Source organism: Drosophila obscura, unplaced genomic scaffold (genome assembly GCF_018151105.1).
Source record: "Drosophila obscura isolate BZ-5 IFL unplaced genomic scaffold, ASM1815110v1 contig_179, whole genome shotgun sequence".
In the NCBI taxonomy this organism is placed as follows: domain Eukaryota; kingdom Metazoa; phylum Arthropoda; class Insecta; order Diptera; family Drosophilidae; genus Drosophila; species Drosophila obscura.
The window spans coordinates 3,296,280-3,314,713 of record NW_024542766.1 but is presented as its reverse complement, the minus strand read 5'-3'; the positions used below and the strand labels follow the sequence as shown (position 1 = coordinate 3,314,713).

The window sequence follows — 18,434 nt, the reverse complement described above, 5'->3', positions numbered from 1 at the left end:
TCTTATCAAGTGTGACTATAGCACACGGACTGCTTATTCTACGATTTAATGATGGTAACGTGCGCTATGCCAACGTATTTTCACAATTTCACACACAGTTTTCTAGCGCAAGCAAACACAGTTATTTAAGCTTGGCGCTGTCCACAGGGCTGCCAGACAGCTAGAAAAATCTGCTGCAGTATTTTATGTTAGTATTTTTTGCAGTGGCTACTTTTAGTCACAAATGGCACGCGTTAGCGCATTGTCGGGTTCAAAAAATCAATATGAAAGCCATAACGTGCTAAAAAATTTGGCCAAGTTTTAGCAACTCTCATTAGTTTAAGCATGTCGGGGTGCAGTGCATACGAATTGATAGCCATTAACTCGCCAGGATTAACGCAGCATTGACCAAAAGAGGGGAAAATCATGGAACATTGAGTGGATGACAGTGTGAGACCGTGAGACGCGAGAAGACCAACAAAGCAAAGTCCAAGCAAGCCCCCCCAAACAACAGCAAGGAAGCAAGTGATGGCCTCTTCCTCTTCATCTGTGCGTGTGAACAACAAAGCTGCCACCGCTGCTCCTTCTCCACCTGCTGCCACTGCTACTGCTGCTGCTGCTTCTTCTTCTTCTACTGCTCCTGCTGCCGCTGCTTCTTCTTCTGCTCCAGTTCCGTCGCTGGGTGATTTAATTGGCCACCAGCTGCGACAACTCAAACTGGAGGAGCTCCACTACAAAGATGAACTGCAATTGCTTTTGCTTTTAACGCCAGTGCAACGGCAAAAACTCAATCGGGAGACGGACGGCGATGGCGACACCGTGGCCGCCAGCACATCGGCGCCACTTTCTAGGCCGGAGTATGGCGGGGAAGAGGATGACGACCTGATTGGGGCGGTGGGCGGTCTCAGTATTTCATCCCCAACACCACCAACAACAACAACAACAATAACGACAAAGGAGCCGCTGTTGGATTTTAGGTGAAACAAACGGTTATTCGTGTGCTCGTGTGTGTGTCCCGTGTGTGTGTCCCAGTGCAATGCGCGTGTGTGGGTGTGCGTGTGAGAGCGAAAGTGTTTTTGCGTACCAGGGCTGCAATGCAATCAAATTATGCAAATACGCGCCCCCACCACACCGCAACAATGTGAAATTAAATCCACATTTGTGGCCCATCAAAGTGAATGGCTTCAGAAATGTCAGGTGTGTGTTTGTAATTGTCAGGTGTGTGTGTTTGTAATGTTGTGGGTGTGTGTTTGTAATATTGTGGGTGTGTGTGGGCGTGTACTGCCAGCCCTGGTTGTGTACTGATTGCTTGCAGGGTATGTAAATATATGGTAAGGGGCTGTCTGTCCGTTAGTTTAATTCGTTTGATTGCTTCGCTCTCATTTCCCCTTCCTTGTGGTATGCAACTGTAACGGATTTGGCTACTAAAAAGAGTATCTGGTATCCGGTATCCGGTATCCTCGCTTGGACTGCCCCCCACCCACCTTATATAAGGCATGCACCTTGATTGCATGCATTCGTACGGTTAAGTAGCATTTTCGCTGTCGATTTTGGGGAATTTGGGTCACTTCGTTTTGACATTTTCTGTGAATAATTAAGTGGACACCCCAACCCCGCCACCATACATACATATATAACGGCTTTCACCCTTCCCTCTTTGGCATAATTACTTACAGAACACATGTACTCAAATGGTTTCAACATCTACGCCACCAAACGGGCCACTTCAAGTCCGAGGAGGAGTCGCGTCGCTTGCGCGAGGCTGGCAATGACTCATACCGCAAGGAGAAGCATCCGCTCAAGGCCAGCGATCTGTTTACAGAGGCCATCTTCCTGGCCCCGGCACGGAACACCCTCGCCGCTGCCCTGGCCCATGCCAATCGCTCACTGGTCCTCTACGATTGTGGTCTGTATGCGGTGAGTGAATGAGCAAATGCTTTTGCATAACTCTCGCAATAATTTTGGGATTTTCCAACAGGAATCCTATGATGACTGCCTGTGCGCCCTGGACCTGGGCTATCCGGAGGAGTATTTGCCATTGATAAAGCTGCGGCAAGCCGCCTGTGCCTTAAAACTGCGCAATTTTGCGCTTTGCGAGGAGCATCTGCACGAGCTCCTGCACATCGAACTGAACCAGGTCTTCGAGACGCGCACCCACGAGCTGTGGCACCAGTGCGAGGTGCTCAAGGTGGAGCGTTTCGAGATGGCTGTGCAAACGGGCGATGATCTCGAAACCAACGACATGAAAGCCTTTGAAATGTGAGTGAGAATTAGCCACAAGAAGAGACCGGCCCACTAACACATCTTTTCAATGCCCCCAAAAACAGTGCCTGGTTGGACAACACCTCGTCGCTGCATAGCACCCGTGCGCTGGCCAGGAATGCCCTCATCTTCGAGTCCGAGGCGGTGGCCATGGTGCCGAGTGGCAATTGTCGTGTGTGCGATTATTGTGGCATCACTCAGTTCATTCCTTTTCCCTGCATTTACTGCTCCAACCGGCTGGTTGTCTACTGCTCGCGTCAGTGTCGCTTCAAGCACGCTGCCATCCATTCCGTGGAGTGTCATGGCCATCAAATCGAACTGTTCGAGTCCTTTGGCGAGGTCTTTGGAATGCCGCGTCTGCTGCAGCTGGCATTGCGAATGCTGATCACGGGACTGCCGGAGCTGCTGGCGCACTGTCGCAAGAAGCCGACGCTCAGCAAGCTCTGGTCAGCCATCAACGGCGCCCTGCTGGAGAGACAGGACATTGGCTACAGCTCTGTGCTGCGACTGGAGCGGCTCCGGGAGGAGCACACATCGGAAACGCTGATTGCCCTGGCACTGGCAGCGCACATTCTGGCCATTTACCTGAGCAAATGCACGAATTTCTTCGATCAGCTGGAGAAGAGCCTGCCCTCAGCCTCCCGCATGTCGAATGCCGAGTGGGAGCTGCTCTGTGCGGCTCTGCTGATGCGTCACATTAGCCAGCTGCGCCATCGATCGCTCACACACTGCCGCTCGTTTGTGCTGCCCGCGGATCCGCATGTATTCTCGCCCCTCAACGAGTTCCAGCTGTGGGCAGCGCCCATGCGGCTGCAGGAGGGCCATCTGCATCTGCTGGCCGGCGAGGTGGCGGTTGTGGCCTATGCCGTCTATCCAGAGACACTGAGTCTCTGTCGCCACAGTTGTTCCTCCACCATCTGCAGCAAGTTCTCCGGCAGAAAGATGACTGCATTGGCACTGCTGGATCTGCCGGCGGGATCGGGTATCTATAATTGCTTTGCCAGTGGCAATTACCAGCAGCTGCCGCAGGTCGAACGCACCAAACAGCTCAAGGAACATGGCATCACGTGCCATTGCACTGCCTGCCAGCTATCCCATACGGATGATCAGTTCGTAAGTGGATGGATAGATGGATGGATGGGGGGGAATGTATGCTCAACATTTCCGTATTAATTTAATTGGTTTTTGCTCTCCTTTTTTGCAGCACAAATTCCATCGCTATCGTTGTGATAATCCCAAGTGCATGGAGATCTTCACGCCCCATAACCTGCCGCATGCCCCGAACCTACGCTGGTGGCTGTCCGAGGAGTACACCCAGCCGGAATACAATGGCGCCGAGCTGATTGTGTGTCCGCACTGTGGCGAGGCGCAGAAATTGGAGTGGTTCTGGTCCTTCAATACGTCTCTCATTGACTGCGAGCTGATTGAGGAGCGCTGCAAGCTGTATGCCGCCATCGAGCGTGCCGAGACACAGCTAATGGAGCTGCACGAGTGCAAGGTGGCACTGGCCCGCCTCCTGCTCGAGCAATGCCTGATGGTGCATCGTGGTATGTTCGTCTGTGAGACAGAGATAAAGAGAGAGAGAGAGAGAGCAAACGCTTTGATATTTAAAATTTTGTATAATTTACTTTGTTTTTATTCATTGCCAGCTCTTGCTTTCGCACCTGTATTTGAGATGTCATTTGATTTCACATTCATCAAGCTTCGGTCTTCTGTTTTCCAAAATCCCCAAAAAAAAAAAAAACTATTCCCTTCCCCCAATCCCTTGCCATGTGTGCCAAAAACTACAACTATCACTGTCTCTATCTCTCTGTATTCTCTTTCTATCGTCTTGTGTGTGGCCTGAAGAGGGGGCCACCGTACTGGATGACTGGGAGTTCAATAAGCTGGGCTCCATTATGCGCGCCGTGCTGCCCGGTGTGATGGCCCAATACGGCGGACAGTCGATTGAGTATGTGAAGTACTTTGCCTACTTCTGGGATGTGATGGCATTGAGCAACTACAAGTGCAACGATCGCGAATTGATGCAGATGCTGAATGCCCTGGAGTTCATAGCCGATGAATTTAAGGATATATTCATCAACTACTACGAGGATTTTATTGCGCCCAAATTTGCTGAAGAGTCCTATGGCAGTGTTGTAGATACACAGGTCTAGCAAAATATAGCAAAACACACACCACAGAGAAAGAAGGAATAGAAAAAGCGTGCAAAAAAAAACCCAAAACCCAAAAACCATAACTTAACTTAGATCTATTTTATTCTGTAGAGCAAACCACAACAACAACAACAAAAAAACACACACAAAACGAAAACGAATACGAAAACAAATTCTAGGAAAATTCTACTGTTGATCCATACAATACAGATATTATTATATATACTTTGTGCTATTATTAAAAAAATGGTGCTGAGATATTAAATTGTACGAAACGAATGTTACATTCATTTAGATGATTAAGTAAAATTGATGACAAAAAAACAAAACAAAATGGAAAAAATCATATTTTATTAGGAGGAAATCATATCATGCACACACCATTATGTTCATATCACACCACCCTCTAGGACAAAAACTGATCAACTGATTTTTATAGCAAATGAGTTTTACATTTTGCATATGCGAGCAATATTTTGAGAAGAAGAGCTACAAAGAGCAAAACAAACTCCACTGTACGCTACCTAAATTTAGTTCAATTTTATTCGGAAATTAATCAGATATATATTTAATGGGAATATATGTACGTATGTATATTGCCCAGCGTACAGTGGGAGGAGAGGAGATAATCAAATCCCTTTTTAAGCAAAAATCCAATTTAATTATAAGCAAATAATTTAGCTTCTGAGAAGCTTCTACCTAAGCCTAGGCATTTCGAACCGAACCGAATCGAATCGATCTCTTGTCTTAGCGACCATCAAAACCAGGAAAGATATTATATTGTTGCCGAATACAGTTTCAGATCCAGTTACAGATCCCTACCCTCCAATCACGTATATATGTATTTGCTTGCCATTGGGCAGCCCGACTGTAAGCTTTTAATGCTTAAAAATCAGATAGGAATCAAACGCAATCACTGCAGAAACGAACAACAGAATAACTTAATCAATATTCAAAAATTGTATTAAACCTCGCCTTAATTTTTGAAAGTGTTTTGAAATACATACAATACAAAGACGGAGATGAAGATGAGAAAAATGAAAGATACGAATATGAATTGAATAATAAAAAATAAAAACCAATACAAAAACGCATTGATAACGCGTAGGCCAGGGCAGTCTTCACACAGATACACACCAACACACACACACACACACACATACATTCGGACACACGTACAGACACGCAATCGAATATGAATAATTAAACATACAAAACAAACTAAAAATTACAACAAACAACAAGATACTCAAACAAACTTCTAGCAGCTATTAACAAATGCAATAAAAATTCTTTTTAACAACAAAACAAAAGTCTTTTGAATATTATTGCAGGCTGTTAAATTTAATATAAATTAATTTAATTTCATAAACATTTTTTGGATAAATTCGTACTCATACTATATCTTTGGTTAATTTTTGAGAAGTATTTAAAATTAGATAAAAGAAATTCCATTAATTGCTTCCGAATTTTGAAAGTTAGTACACATTTATTTTGAGACCTCATAGGGTTATATACTATGTTTATCTCTACAATTTTGAATGATTATCATTTAAATAATCCCAAAGATAGATCTCCTATTATTCTTGAAATCTATGTGAAACAATTTAAAGTAGAAAATTTATGGATTTATCCTTGCTGCTGAAATTTACTGATATATCTGCTCTCCCTCAAAATCAAAAGTAGATTTATGGAAATGTTGACTATGGGTTAGTTCTCCAAGTTATAGGCAATCCCTTCAATTGATATGTGCTAATGATTTTATATTTACTATTACATACAATCGATTGATTAATATTTCTCAAAGCAATGGAGTATTAGAAAGAATACAGCGTGAAGCAGGGGGGTTTATCTAATCGAAAAGAGTCTTAAAAATACAGCATACAAAAGATTTATTCGAATAATGGAATTTCTCAATTTATCAATATTCAGTTTAATAATTTATTTTTTTAAATTCAAGCTCTCAAAAATAACATTTTCAGATATTGACAGAAAAGAATAGCATAAATATATTTTAATGGATAAGGTGTATAATTAACAGAGCAAATTTTAGCCAGGCAATAGGCCTATTCAAATTTTCCAAAGATTAATAATAGCTTTTGCTAGCGGATATAAAATTCATTCACAATCCATAAATTTTCTTAAAAACTAAGCAAAATATATTCATTCTTTAGGATTTATTCCAGTATAAATATTCCCCTCCCCCAATTCACTTTTTGGTAAAGAAACTCATGATATTTCCCTGCTTCGATTTGGATGCTTCCTTGCTGACTTTGGCCGACGCTGGCGGCGATTTCTTCTTGGCCGCTGCAGCCGAATCTGAAGGCGAACCCTTCTTTTTGGCAGCTGGAGCCTTTGATGGCTTCGTGGGCTTCCGCTGAGTGACGACAAAGCCGTCGTCATCCATAAAGGTGTCATTGGAGGGTTCCGTCTCCATTTCATCATCCACTGCGATGACTTCCTCTTCGGCGGTCTTCTTGGTGGGCTGCTGCTCATCGTCCTCCGAGTCGCTGATGCGACGACGCTTGCTGGTGGCGGGTTTCTCCTGATCGGACTCGTTGTCCGAGGCCATTACTTTGCGTCGTATTTTGTCCAGTTTCTCCTCCTCATCGGAGGATTCGGCACTCTCTTCGGCAAACAGTTGAATGGACGTGTTGGCTGTGGATTCCTTCTTTGTCTGCATGGGAGGGGACTTCTTGGCCTGACTCTCAGGGGATTTCTTGGGCTGGCTTTCAGGGGACTTCTTGGCCTGACTCTCAGGGGACTGCTTCTTGACTGCTGTGGCAGCTGCTCCTCCTGCTGGTTGCTTCTTGAAGAAATTGTCCATTGTGTTGGCTTTGCTGGGCGTGGCTTTCACTTCTTTGGATTTGCTGCCGGCTGCAGGAGCCCCTGCTGCTGCTGCTGTTGCTGAAAAGAAACTATTGATGCTGCCCTTCTTTGCTGGTTTGCCCTTTGATGCCTGCTCCTTGGGCGATGTCTTCTTTGTCTCGGTTTCAGAGTTTTCCTTGCTGCTGGAAGGCTTTGCGGAAGGCTCTGATTTTACTCCATTCGTAGTCTTGGAGCCGCCATTCATGGCCGCAGCTGCCCTCGGAACAGCATTGGTGGATGGCCCTGCGTTCTGCACACCGTTCGTGGCCCTGTCCACAGCAATTCTGGTGCCAGCGCGCCTCTCGACGCCGGCCAGCTTCACCTCCAGGTGCTGCATGGGCCGGAATACAGTCGCCGGCGACTTGGAGCCCCCTGCAATCTCCACGCTGTAAAGCTGCCACTGCGCATCCCTCAGCTTTTTGCGCCAATCCTCCAGCTTGCTCTCCTGCACAATCGTGTAGAACTCATCGTTTGCGCCATTTGTCAGCCCCGTGCCGTGCACCAGGAATCGCTTCTCGAATTTCGTTGCTGGCTCCTGGTCCTTGATGTACGCCTCCAATGTGTCATTTACCTCCTTGTAGGATAGCTTGTACTCCTCCAGCAGGTCCGTGATCATCACGCGACAATCAAAATCAATCAGGCAATCGTCCAGGGCCTTTTTCAAACCCATCTTCGTTGTTTATAAATTGTATTAAATGTCGCGAGATGGGGATCCGTGTGACAGCGGATGTCGGCTGGCAGCTGGGGCAGCACGCGCGTTGTCTGGCAGACAAAGAGTAAGGAAGTTTTGGCGCTTTCTGGGCTGGCTGCGTCTGTTGCTAAATCGATCACTTTGTTTTGTTTTTAATTATTTTTGCAAAAAGTGTTACCGTGCAGCATGACCGCGCCGATAACGATAACAAAAAACCAGGGCAATCCGGCGATCAAAACGGAGACTCTTAACCCACTTAACACCCCTATATTTAAAAAGTTGTGCACCCTTTGTTAAACCGCGGAAAATAATACTGTAAAGGCTCCTTGTAGCACCCTCCTCCTCTTTACTTACAAAACAAAAATGACCACCGATATCTTTCATCTGTAATGCGTAAAATATGGTAAAGTAACATAAATTTCGTAGAAATATTAAATACCCCCTTGGGCGGCAATGGGATAACGTTCTATTTGCTTGATTGAAGTCGTATTCCATGTTTTTGATATTCAGTTTAAAATTACTAGCTAGTTTGCTCTCTCAGCCCCAAACAAATAATTTTATCCGATAGATACATAAATTTTCTACAAGATTGGCTAGTTTTCAGAAGTCCTTTTTATTGCATTGTTTACATAAAAAGGTTTAAACAAAAACGGCCGAAGCATAAAACGTAAATTTTGACTATGTTTCAACAAAATAGGTTGAAGCTGAAAACGTAACCGGTCAACCAGTTTAAAACTAAACCATAGATGGCGACAGGTAAATGCAATAGATGTCGCTGGTCAAAGAGAACGGTTAGTTCGCGTAAATGACAATAGTGGAGCACAAAATTAAAAGATTTAAAAATCTGTACGTTACTTAAATAAATAATATATATTATATATAATATAATTAAAAATATATGACGATAATTTAATAAAAATATTAACGGAATTGAATGGTATTTTAAAAAGATTGACTGGATTTTAGATTAAAACAAATCGTTAAAAGGTTAAATTATTATTAATTATATTTCGTTTTCGGCTACGCTTTAAATATTAGAAATATTTGCATTAAATGATGGCGACACACAGACCGCTGCCGCTGTTACGCTGATTCGCAGCCAGACCGAGGACTGCTGCTGCATGACGAATCTCTGAATACCGTAATAAATCCACTCGTCTTACATCTCAATTAAGTTATGCAATATCTGTGGCTAATCCGTGACAAATCACGAAAGTTATATTAAATTTCAGCCCAAGCAAAATTTTGGCCTCACTTGCATTGGTTGCTGCCCATCATGAGGTTACACGTAGTATTTCTAACAGGTAATCATCTATCGATCTATCATAAAATTATCATAATATCAAATAAAATATTTTTATTTTCAGTTCTAATCGGGCACGCTGCAAGTAAACCCGACAAGTGCCAATCAATATGTGACGTGAAAGTCCCCCAAAAACTGGGAACCAATTGCGTATTTGTGGCTGTTTGCTGGATGCCGCTTTCGAAATGTGAAGAGGATATTACAAATTGCTATGCCAAAGATGGTAGGCATCTAATTTCAATAACTCTTAAGATTAAAAGTATGCTGATATTTTTCTATTTCAAACAGAGGGAAGGACCGAAAAAATCGAACCTTGCGATGGCAAACCGAATTTATGTACTAGAAAGTAAACAAGGCTCAAGTAAAGTATCTCCCCGAACAAGGGCCAAAAGAAGGATAAACACAGTCGGATCCCTCTGCTGATCCGTTGTCTGGGCCTTAATTTGTTTTTTATTTCACGCCCGTTCACTTTTTTTTCAACGAAATATTAATAATTTGATAATATTATTTTCTTATTAAAATATTTGGAAAATTATTTGATCACATTTTTTGTTGAATTATTTTTTATTTAATTTATTTAATTATTAAATTTTCAGTGACTATGGTTAATCCGCCCCTGCAGGGCAAATATAATACCAATTCTTCATCGATTTGGTTCAGCCCAGTTTTGGGCGTTGAGTTTATTTAATTTTTTTTATTTTTTTTGGGAGCTCTTAAGCAACGACAAATATTTTGATAGATGAGCTTAAGCACTCACCGATGCCGTTGTTATTTGGAAAGTGGAAATAACCGGTCAACCAGTTTAAAATTAAACCATAGTGGCGACAGGTAAATGCAATCGATGTCGCTGGTCAAAGAGAACGGTTAGTTCGCGTAAATGACAATAGCTGGAGCACAAAATTAAAAGATTTAAAAATCTGTACGTTACTTAAATAAATAATATATATTATATATAATATAATTAAAAATATATGACGATAATTTAATAAAAACATTAACGGAATTGAATGGTATTTTAAAAAGATTGACTGGATTTTAGATTAAAGCAAATCGTTAAAAGGTTAAATTATTATTAATTATATTTCGTTTTCGGCTACGCTTTAAATATTAGAAATATTTGCATTAAATGATGGCGACACACAGACCGCTGCCGCTGTTACGCTGATTCGCAGCCAGACCGAGGACTGCTGCTGCATGACGAATCTCTGAATACCGTAATAAATCCACTCGTCTTACATCTCAATTAAGTTATGCAATATCTGTGGCTAATCCGTGACAAATCACGAAAGTTATATTAAATTTCAGCCCAAGCAAAATTTTGGCCTCACTTGCATTGGTTGCTGCCCATCATGAGGTTACACGTAGTATTTCTAACAGGTATCATCTATCGATCTATCATAAAATTATCATAATATCAAAAAAAATATTTTTATTTTCAGTTCTAATCGGGCACGCTGCAAGTAAACCCGACAAGTGCCAATCAATATGTGACGTGAAAACCCCCCAAAAACTGGGAACCAATTGCGTATTTGTGGCTGGTTGCTGGATGCCGCTTTCGAAATGTGAATTGGATATTACAAATTGCTATGCCAAAAATGGTAGGCATCTAATTTCAATAACTCTTAAGATTAAAAGTATGCTGATATTTTTCTATTTCAAACAGAGGGAAGGACCGAAAAAATCGAACCTTGCGATGGCAAACCGAATTTATGTACTGGAAGGCTAAATAAGGCTCAACTAAAGTATCTCCCCGAACAAGGGCCAAAAGAAGGATAAACACAGTCGGATCCCTCTGCTGATCCGTTGTCTGGGCCTTAATTTGTTTTTTATTTCACACCCGTTCACTTTTTTTTCAATCGAAATATTAATAATATTATAATATTATTTTCGTATTAACATAATTGGAAAATTATTTGATCACATTTTTTGTTGAATTATTTTTTATTTAATTTATTTAATTATTAAATTTTCAGTGACTATGGTTAATCCGCCCCTGCAGGGCAAATATAATACCAATTCTTTATCGATTTGGTTCAGCCCAGTTTTGGCATTGAATTTTTTTTTATTTTTTTTATTTTTTTTGGGAGCTCTTAAGCAACGACAAATATTTTGATAGATGAGCTTAAGCACTCACCGATGCCGTTGTTATTTGGAAACTGGAAACTCCGCTTTGCCTTTGAGTTTTCTTGCCACCCACCCATTTGTAGGTAGGGCCGTAAATGGGTGGGTGGCAGTCGGGCCCGTCTTGGGTTGCCGCCATCAGATCTCTCGTCTTTTTCGGGGGGGCGTCGTTTTGTTTGCTCTTTGTGTGGCAGATGAAGTTTCGAGTGCAGCTTTAAACGATTTCAGAGAGTGTATAAGGTGTAGGTGTATGTGTGTGTGCGTCGGGGGTAAGGAAGGATGTATCCTGTTTGAAGGAAATTAGTTTAATGCAGCGAAAATCGCACTTCTTAAGGCGAACTTTTCGGTAGTTTTACTCGCAAGTGATTTGAGTTTTCAAGATATTCCAAAGGAGTAGATCAAAAGCTGAATATATACATAAGTCAATTAATTTAAATTATTTTAAATTATATTTTAAATGTGAGCACAAAAAAATCAAGCAAAACTATCACATAAACCATAACTACAGCATAAACTAATGCCAGAACGAAAGTTCTCTAGTGGGTGGGGTAGAGGCAGCTATGTAAGTCTGCAAGCCGGAAAATTACACAGCTTAGAAGTAGAGGAAGGAGTTGCAGGAAGGCGACACAAAACAAAACGGGGCCTAGGAATATTTACGATTAGACGCAGGACCCATCATGGATTCATGCATATGTATTATATGCATATGTATGCACTCCATGTCTCCGTGTGTGTGTGTGTGTATCTGTGTGAACGGAAGTGGAAGTGAAAATGGCACACGCAGTGTGTCCTCGAACTAAGTCTCTCCGTCGTCTCCCTTTTCAGCCACTTGGATCGCTGCCAGAGCTTCTAGCTCTGTTTTTGTGTGTGTGTGTGTGTGTGTGTGTGCATATCCTGGTGTGTCTGTGTGTTTGTGTCTATGTGTGTGATGAGCAGAGGACAGTCCTGAGTCCGCCTGACACTTGAGTGGAGACAGACAACCACTTGACTGCTGACTCGCCCCGACAACAAAAGCGAGGCGCGACCAAAGCAAAAGGAAGCAATGCGATAGAGCGATAGGGCACAAAAGGGGGAGGGGGAGCATAGTGTACAGTGTAAAGGGGGGTACCCTACCCTACTACCTACATACATAGATACCATGTCCTGTTCCCATATCCTTGTGACAAGGACATTAATGTGCGTAACTTGGACAATTACGACAATGAAAATGACTAAGAAAAGATGAAGAGAGAGAGAGAGCGAGGGAGAGGGAGAGACAGCGGGTGATAGAGAGGGGGGGTTTGGGGCTGGGGCGCAGGATTTAGTGCACAAATATTTGCAGTAAGGCAAATGGATGCAGCAGGCAGCAGCAGTGGGAGGAAAATCCCAATGAAAATCCATCTGTAAATATGATTGAAAAGTTCAGTGATTGAAAAAGAATAAAAAAAGAATGGCACTATATTGAAAGCTCACATTTTATACACTGGAAAAAAAATTGGGAAGCGCTGGCAGTGGAGGGAGATGTAACCCTGTAATTACAAGGCGATTTAAGTGCTCCCCGAGCTTTGTAGTTGTTAGTTTTCGTGGTAACTGGTAACAATGCGCAAAGTCCTCTCAAAAAAAAAACTGAAAAGAAATAACTGAACTAAAAATTATAGTGAACCGAAGCGAAGCTTGCAGCAAATAGAAGATATAGAATTTAATGGAAAACTGAATATCTTGCTCTAAAAGGTTTTTGGGTTTCATAACTAAATGAATGAGGTCGTTGGATTTAATTTAATAAATTACTCGAATATTGGCAGTGGAGCACTAAAATCTACAGGCAGCTTTTGTTTATTTAAATCCTGTGGAAAAGACAACCAAGACAAAAACTAAACCTGAAAAGTGCGTAGACCTATTTTTGTGCCATCTGTGACTGCCGCCTTAAATACTCGCACAATAAAGGCAAATCCAGAGTCCCTCTACCCGCAGGCTATACACAGTTTGTGTTGCCCCCCCACTATTTGCTCATTTCGCACTTACTATTTTTACCCTTAATCCAAACCCATTCCCATTTACATTGCCCACCAACCTGCACCACATCCTCCCACTCATTTGGCAATTGTCTTTGCCGTGTAATTGTTGCCCCGGTTGCTCCCATTCCATTTTGCACTTGCCAAGTGGGTTAGCCTACAGGCGGCAGCGCCAACACTTAATTTTTTCCGTTGTCGTTCTCCGACGTCCTACGCCTGGGGGTATATGCAACAGCTTGTGTTAATCACTCGCCCAAAAAGGTCCTTAATGAGCAACAACGCAACAAAAACAACAAAAAAGAATGGGTGTGTATATACATACGTGTATGTACATATGTAAATATATATGTATAAAAGCTGAAGATTCAATTTGTAATTATGTGCACCCATGAATGTGTGTGGAAAAGAGACAAAAATTATATCCCGTTTGGTTTGAAAGGGATACGGATACAGCATTTTTACTAAGTGAAAAATGTGTTAAGTGCATTAAAATTAAATTTAATTTTCCCGGTGGCCGGTCAACAACATATGCGGGACATTTACATACATACAGTGAAGGCTCTTTGGAAGTGGAAAATTCATGGCAAATGTAGCTTTAAAGCAGATTTATATATCACACATATTCACACTCACTTTTGCAATAGCTGCGGGGGAAAGAGAAACCAAAAGAAATCCCTTTCCAATTCACTTCCATTGAGCCCATTCGCTACAGTTTGCACAAAGAGAAGAGAAGAAGAAGAAACAAAAGGAATCTGCGAGCACTAAGCCTCCAGCGCAGCAGCTCCGCATATTAATCCTCTCCCTCCCACCCAAGAATCAACAAGTAGCCCACATGCATTAGCAGAGAGAGAAAGAGAGTTCCAGTTTCCAATATGCAAACAATTGGAAAGAGAGCCATAAGGAGAGCGAGCACATGCTATGAGCGAGCGAGTACTAAGCCACTCTCTTCCAGCTGCAGTTTTCACGCGTTAATAGTCAGCTCCGCGTACTTTTGCCGGTTTCGGGTCGTGAAAAGCGGGATAAATGTTGAAAATCAATCGGAAAAATGTGTCGCGTGTGTATGTGTAAGTGTAGTGCAGTGAAAAAGATTAAAAGTCTGGCTTAAAAGTGTTTAATCTAGGAAAATGTGTGTGTGCTAAGTGCAGCGGCGTGCCAAGAGTCGTGCCAAGAGGCAGAAGCAAATAAAAAAGATCATGGCTAAAAATGTAGCAGAATATGTGAAAGTGCAGTGCAACAAGCGTATTTTATATATATACATTTTGCAAGTCACGCGTTCTTTTTGTTTGTGTGTGTGTGAAAAAAATGCAAAAAAGGCGCGAAGATGTCGCTCTTCCTACAAGCGCCTTAAAGGAGAGAGGAAAAAAGCAGAGAGCAAGTGCTGAGCCTCCCACGCACAATTCGCTCTCGTTTTTAGTGGCACAATTAAGGGTGAGGTGAGGTACTGCAAATGTTTTGAGTTGTGATTCTCTCTCGTTAAGTGTGTGCCGACGCACTTGGGCAAACTATGCAAGTATCGTGGGAGGTGATGCCTCACCTTATATTAATATAACGGAAACGGAAATTCTGAATCTAAATGCAATGCTTATGTAAAATCTGAAAATTGTGCCGTAAAAATGGAGATCACAGTAAAATAAAATTAGAAAAGTGTGTGAAAGTAATAGCCCGTAACCCGAGACCGTTTTTCGTCCGTCGTAACCTTTAAGTCACGCATTCTATACGTTTCGTTTCGTACGTCCGTCGTAATCCTATAATTGGAAAAATGAAGAGGGACACTCCGCTTCAGGATTCTTTTAAGATTTGTCCAGGCAATGGTGAGTCGAATTTATCTTTCTATAGCTCTGTAAATCTATAAATTTTCCCAATCGAGTAATACCAAAGAAGCTTCACTGTATCCAGGACAGTAACCCTCTAGGCATACATATATGTATGTATGTAGAGGTGCATCCATACGTCTGCATGGTGTGGAATTCTCTTCTCTTTTTCATTGTGAACTCAAGCAGCAGTAACAACAACAACGCGAAAACGGGACACAGTGTGTACCGTTAAGGCAGGCGGATTAATGTGCAAAGATTTACATGGGAAATCAGTGGAGGTAGAAGGAGGCAGAGAGGACGAGCGCAAGGTATATTAATAAGAAGGTTTGGCACCGGAAACCAATTTAAATTGCGCGCCTACATATGTCCGATTGTATCTCCCAAACATGAGTTAACGGAAGCTGCCTTACCTCCCTGATTAATATACTATGGTCAAGTCAAGGGACACAACTGCGTGAGAGAGAGAAAGAGACAGAGTGAATGTGGTAAAGAGGGAGATACGAAAAAAACATAAACACGGCCAACATGGCGTCAATCTGTCCCGTCCCTATCTCAATCCCCCCCATCACCCTCTCTCTCCCACTCTTTTGGCCACACAAATTTCTTTATTTCTTTCTTTCTGTCTTTCATTCTTTTATATGCATGTTTGTATGTATGTATGTTTGCTGCTGGCTCGTTTCTTATCAGTGAATTTCGCTCCGGCGTTGGGGACTTAGCGGCAGCAGGACTTGAACATGGGATATACTGTACGTTCCCCTGATGTTTTTGTCGCCATGTTGTGGGGATTATTAAAATTGCCCGCATTATGTGCCGAAGGGACTGGGGGAGCGCAGCCGGACACTGGACTGGACTGGACTGGACAATGGGGCGATGAGACGATGACAATGGGTGCTAGGGGAAGCGTTGGGTGGGCAGAGCTAATGTTGCAGGGGCGAAGGGGGACGGCGAATTTGACGACAAGTGTCACCAAATGTTAAAGCTTAAATGCTGCCGCTTTTACGCCAGCTAAACCTTGACATTCCAAGATCAGAAACTGCGTACGAAAATTCCGCTCATGGTGCTGCCGATCGCAGGAAAAAATAATGAAAATAAAAACCCAAACATGGCCAGAAACAACACAAATGCATCCCTTGAAATTTTCCACTTGAATGCATTGCAAATGCAAAAGTTCATGCAGTAATCAACACCTCCACAAAATCTCTTGCCAAAAATCTGGGGAAAAAAAACTCTCCCACCCCAAACCTTTTTCCCGTCAATCGTTGTTCGACTGACTTGTGTATTTTTTTTTTCATGCCATGGATTCCTCTCCATTGAGTTGATTTATTTCACTTTAATGAACTGCATGAAGCGTTCAACAGAAGGGGGCGTGGTTTATGCCAACCGCAGATGCCACAGGGAGCACAACGGACGGGCATATACATACCCCTTGCCAGTGGCCACACAGACGACAACACACACAAAAGTTAAAGTTATAAGCCAAAAGCGCGTTGCACTACCTCCTCGTTATTTTTGGTGCCCCACCCAAAAAACATTTTGAGAGATTCTGACCTGGCCTCTGAACTCCCCACAACCAGAATCCCCTTCAAGGATTGGCAGAGTCGCCAGTCCTGCCTTGCCTTGGCTTGGGGTCCGAGTCCGAAGCCATCAAATGACTGCAACTAACTGCCGTTGAACTTAACCTCATACCTAATAAATAGCTTAATTAGTCCATTGTTTGTGTGTGTGTCTGTGTGTGTGTGTGGAATAGAGAGTGTCTGCGCATTCACCTTGGACCCAGGACCCAGGATCCAGGAGCAGGGAACAGAGAACAGCTGCTGACCCATAGCCTCATTACACATTTAAACGGTTGGTAGCCCAGCCATGGATGGAAGCAGTCGCTTCCTCCTCAGTACCAGTCGTTGCCTGTGGTTCCGTGTCCTGGTCTTCTCTGTTCTTGCACCCTGAGCTACTCCTTTCTCCCTCGGACTTGTGCTGCTGCTGCCATGTCTGGCATTGGAAAAATGTTGGTCAAGTTATTGGCTTAAAATGAGCGTCTGGCAAATGCTCGTAAATGTATTTGAATTGCTTATGGCAGTATTTGGAGAGGGAGAAAGATAGTCCTCAGACAGAACAGAACAGAATCGAAAGGTTGTTTCAAGCAGATGGGATTAATTATAAATTATAGTTTAATCAATACAAATGTTACGATATTGAAAGGGCAGAATGTACTTTAAAATGGAAGAAGGAAAGCATGCTGCTATATATGGATGTAGCACTAAGTAAATGGGAGATTTACCTACGATTTTCCATGATATGATGACTCCTATATTAGCGTAACTTTTTCGCTGTAATTGCTATGATAATATTGTCTTTGTGTTATTTTTTGCTCACTTCTAGCAGTAATTATTTGAATAAGAATTATTTTCATTATACATATACATACATATGTATGTAGTTGCCATTTTCCTCAAATTTTTCAACTTTATTTCATATTTTCTGCTATTTTGCTTAATTTTTCAACGCATCCAATTCCCAAAACAATAAAAAATTTCAACAGAAAGAGCTAAAGAGATAGTTTTGTTTATCAATTACTTAACTTTTATAACATTTAATTATATATATATACATATACATATTCCTCCCATTTTTGTGAATCAAAAATTTCACAGGAGCTGCTGCCTGTTTTTACCAATAAATCAGCTTAAAAATTTTACCCCACAATAAAAAAAAAATACAGGTCGAAATATTCTCTCAACCACGGAAAAGCTTAAATATTATTTACAGTGCTTTTGTTTTCAATTGTTTGATGGGAAAAATCCTTTAAAGAAAATAAAAGTGGAAAAAACAGAAGGCAAAAAAAAAATAATGCAAATACAAACACAGAGAGAGGGAGAGGGAGAAAGCTATAGCATGGATATCTGTGCGTACATAGAGTCAGAGAAGGAGAGGAAGAGCAATTACAATGAGGGGGCATATCTTTTTGGGGGCATTTTGTATTGCCTACTTTCAGGCGGGCGACTTAATTATACACATTTTCCACTTAATTTTTTAACGTTGTTGTTGACCAAAAGAGAAGTGTTGGAAAAAGAGCGAGGGAGCAGAGGACAGGCAGCAGAGAAAAAAGCTTACAATTTAAAGTCGAAGCTTTTAATACACTTTTAATTTTTTTTTAGGAATTTTGTTCTTACATTAATACATAGTTTAATTATTTTGATTGCCTATTGCTATAAAAGCTGTATAATAGAGGCCTTCGAAATCCAAGTTGGACAT

General features: G+C 42.0%; 3 protein-coding genes across 4 annotated transcripts; 2 read left to right on the top strand and 1 right to left on the bottom strand.

Moving 5' to 3' along the window:
• The first annotated feature begins 232 nt into the window (after positions 1-232).
• LOC111078224 (SET and MYND domain-containing protein 4) lies at positions 233-4,761 on the top strand. 2 transcript variants are annotated; one of them, XM_022372799.2, is made up of 6 exons: positions 233-956; positions 1,656-1,896; positions 1,958-2,238; positions 2,307-3,354; positions 3,446-3,788; positions 4,090-4,761. In XM_022372799.2, the coding sequence occupies exons 1-6, from the start codon at positions 508-510 to the stop codon at positions 4,395-4,397; spliced, it is 2,670 nt and encodes an 889-aa protein (XP_022228491.2). In that variant the 5' UTR covers positions 233-507; the 3' UTR covers positions 4,398-4,761. The 2 variants fall into 2 exon arrangements, with proteins under 2 accessions (XP_022228491.2, XP_022228492.2); XM_022372800.2 differs by having other exon boundaries at positions 3,891-4,183.
• Positions 4,762-6,328: 1,567 nt separating this feature from the next.
• On the bottom strand, positions 6,329-8,140 carry LOC111078222 (DNA polymerase delta subunit 3). The gene has a single exon (XM_022372798.2). It carries the CDS (start codon positions 7,933-7,935, stop codon positions 6,607-6,609), a length of 1,329 nt encoding a protein of 442 aa, XP_022228490.2. The 5' UTR covers positions 7,936-8,140; the 3' UTR covers positions 6,329-6,606.
• Positions 8,141-8,710: 570 nt separating this feature from the next.
• LOC111081581 lies at positions 8,711-9,766 on the top strand. The gene is made up of 4 exons (XM_022377682.2): positions 8,711-8,747; positions 9,189-9,260; positions 9,324-9,482; positions 9,548-9,766. Exons 1-4 carry the CDS (start codon positions 8,726-8,728, stop codon positions 9,607-9,609), a joined length of 315 nt encoding a protein of 104 aa, XP_022233374.2. The 5' UTR covers positions 8,711-8,725; the 3' UTR covers positions 9,610-9,766.
• Positions 9,767-18,434: the final 8,668 nt, after the last annotated feature.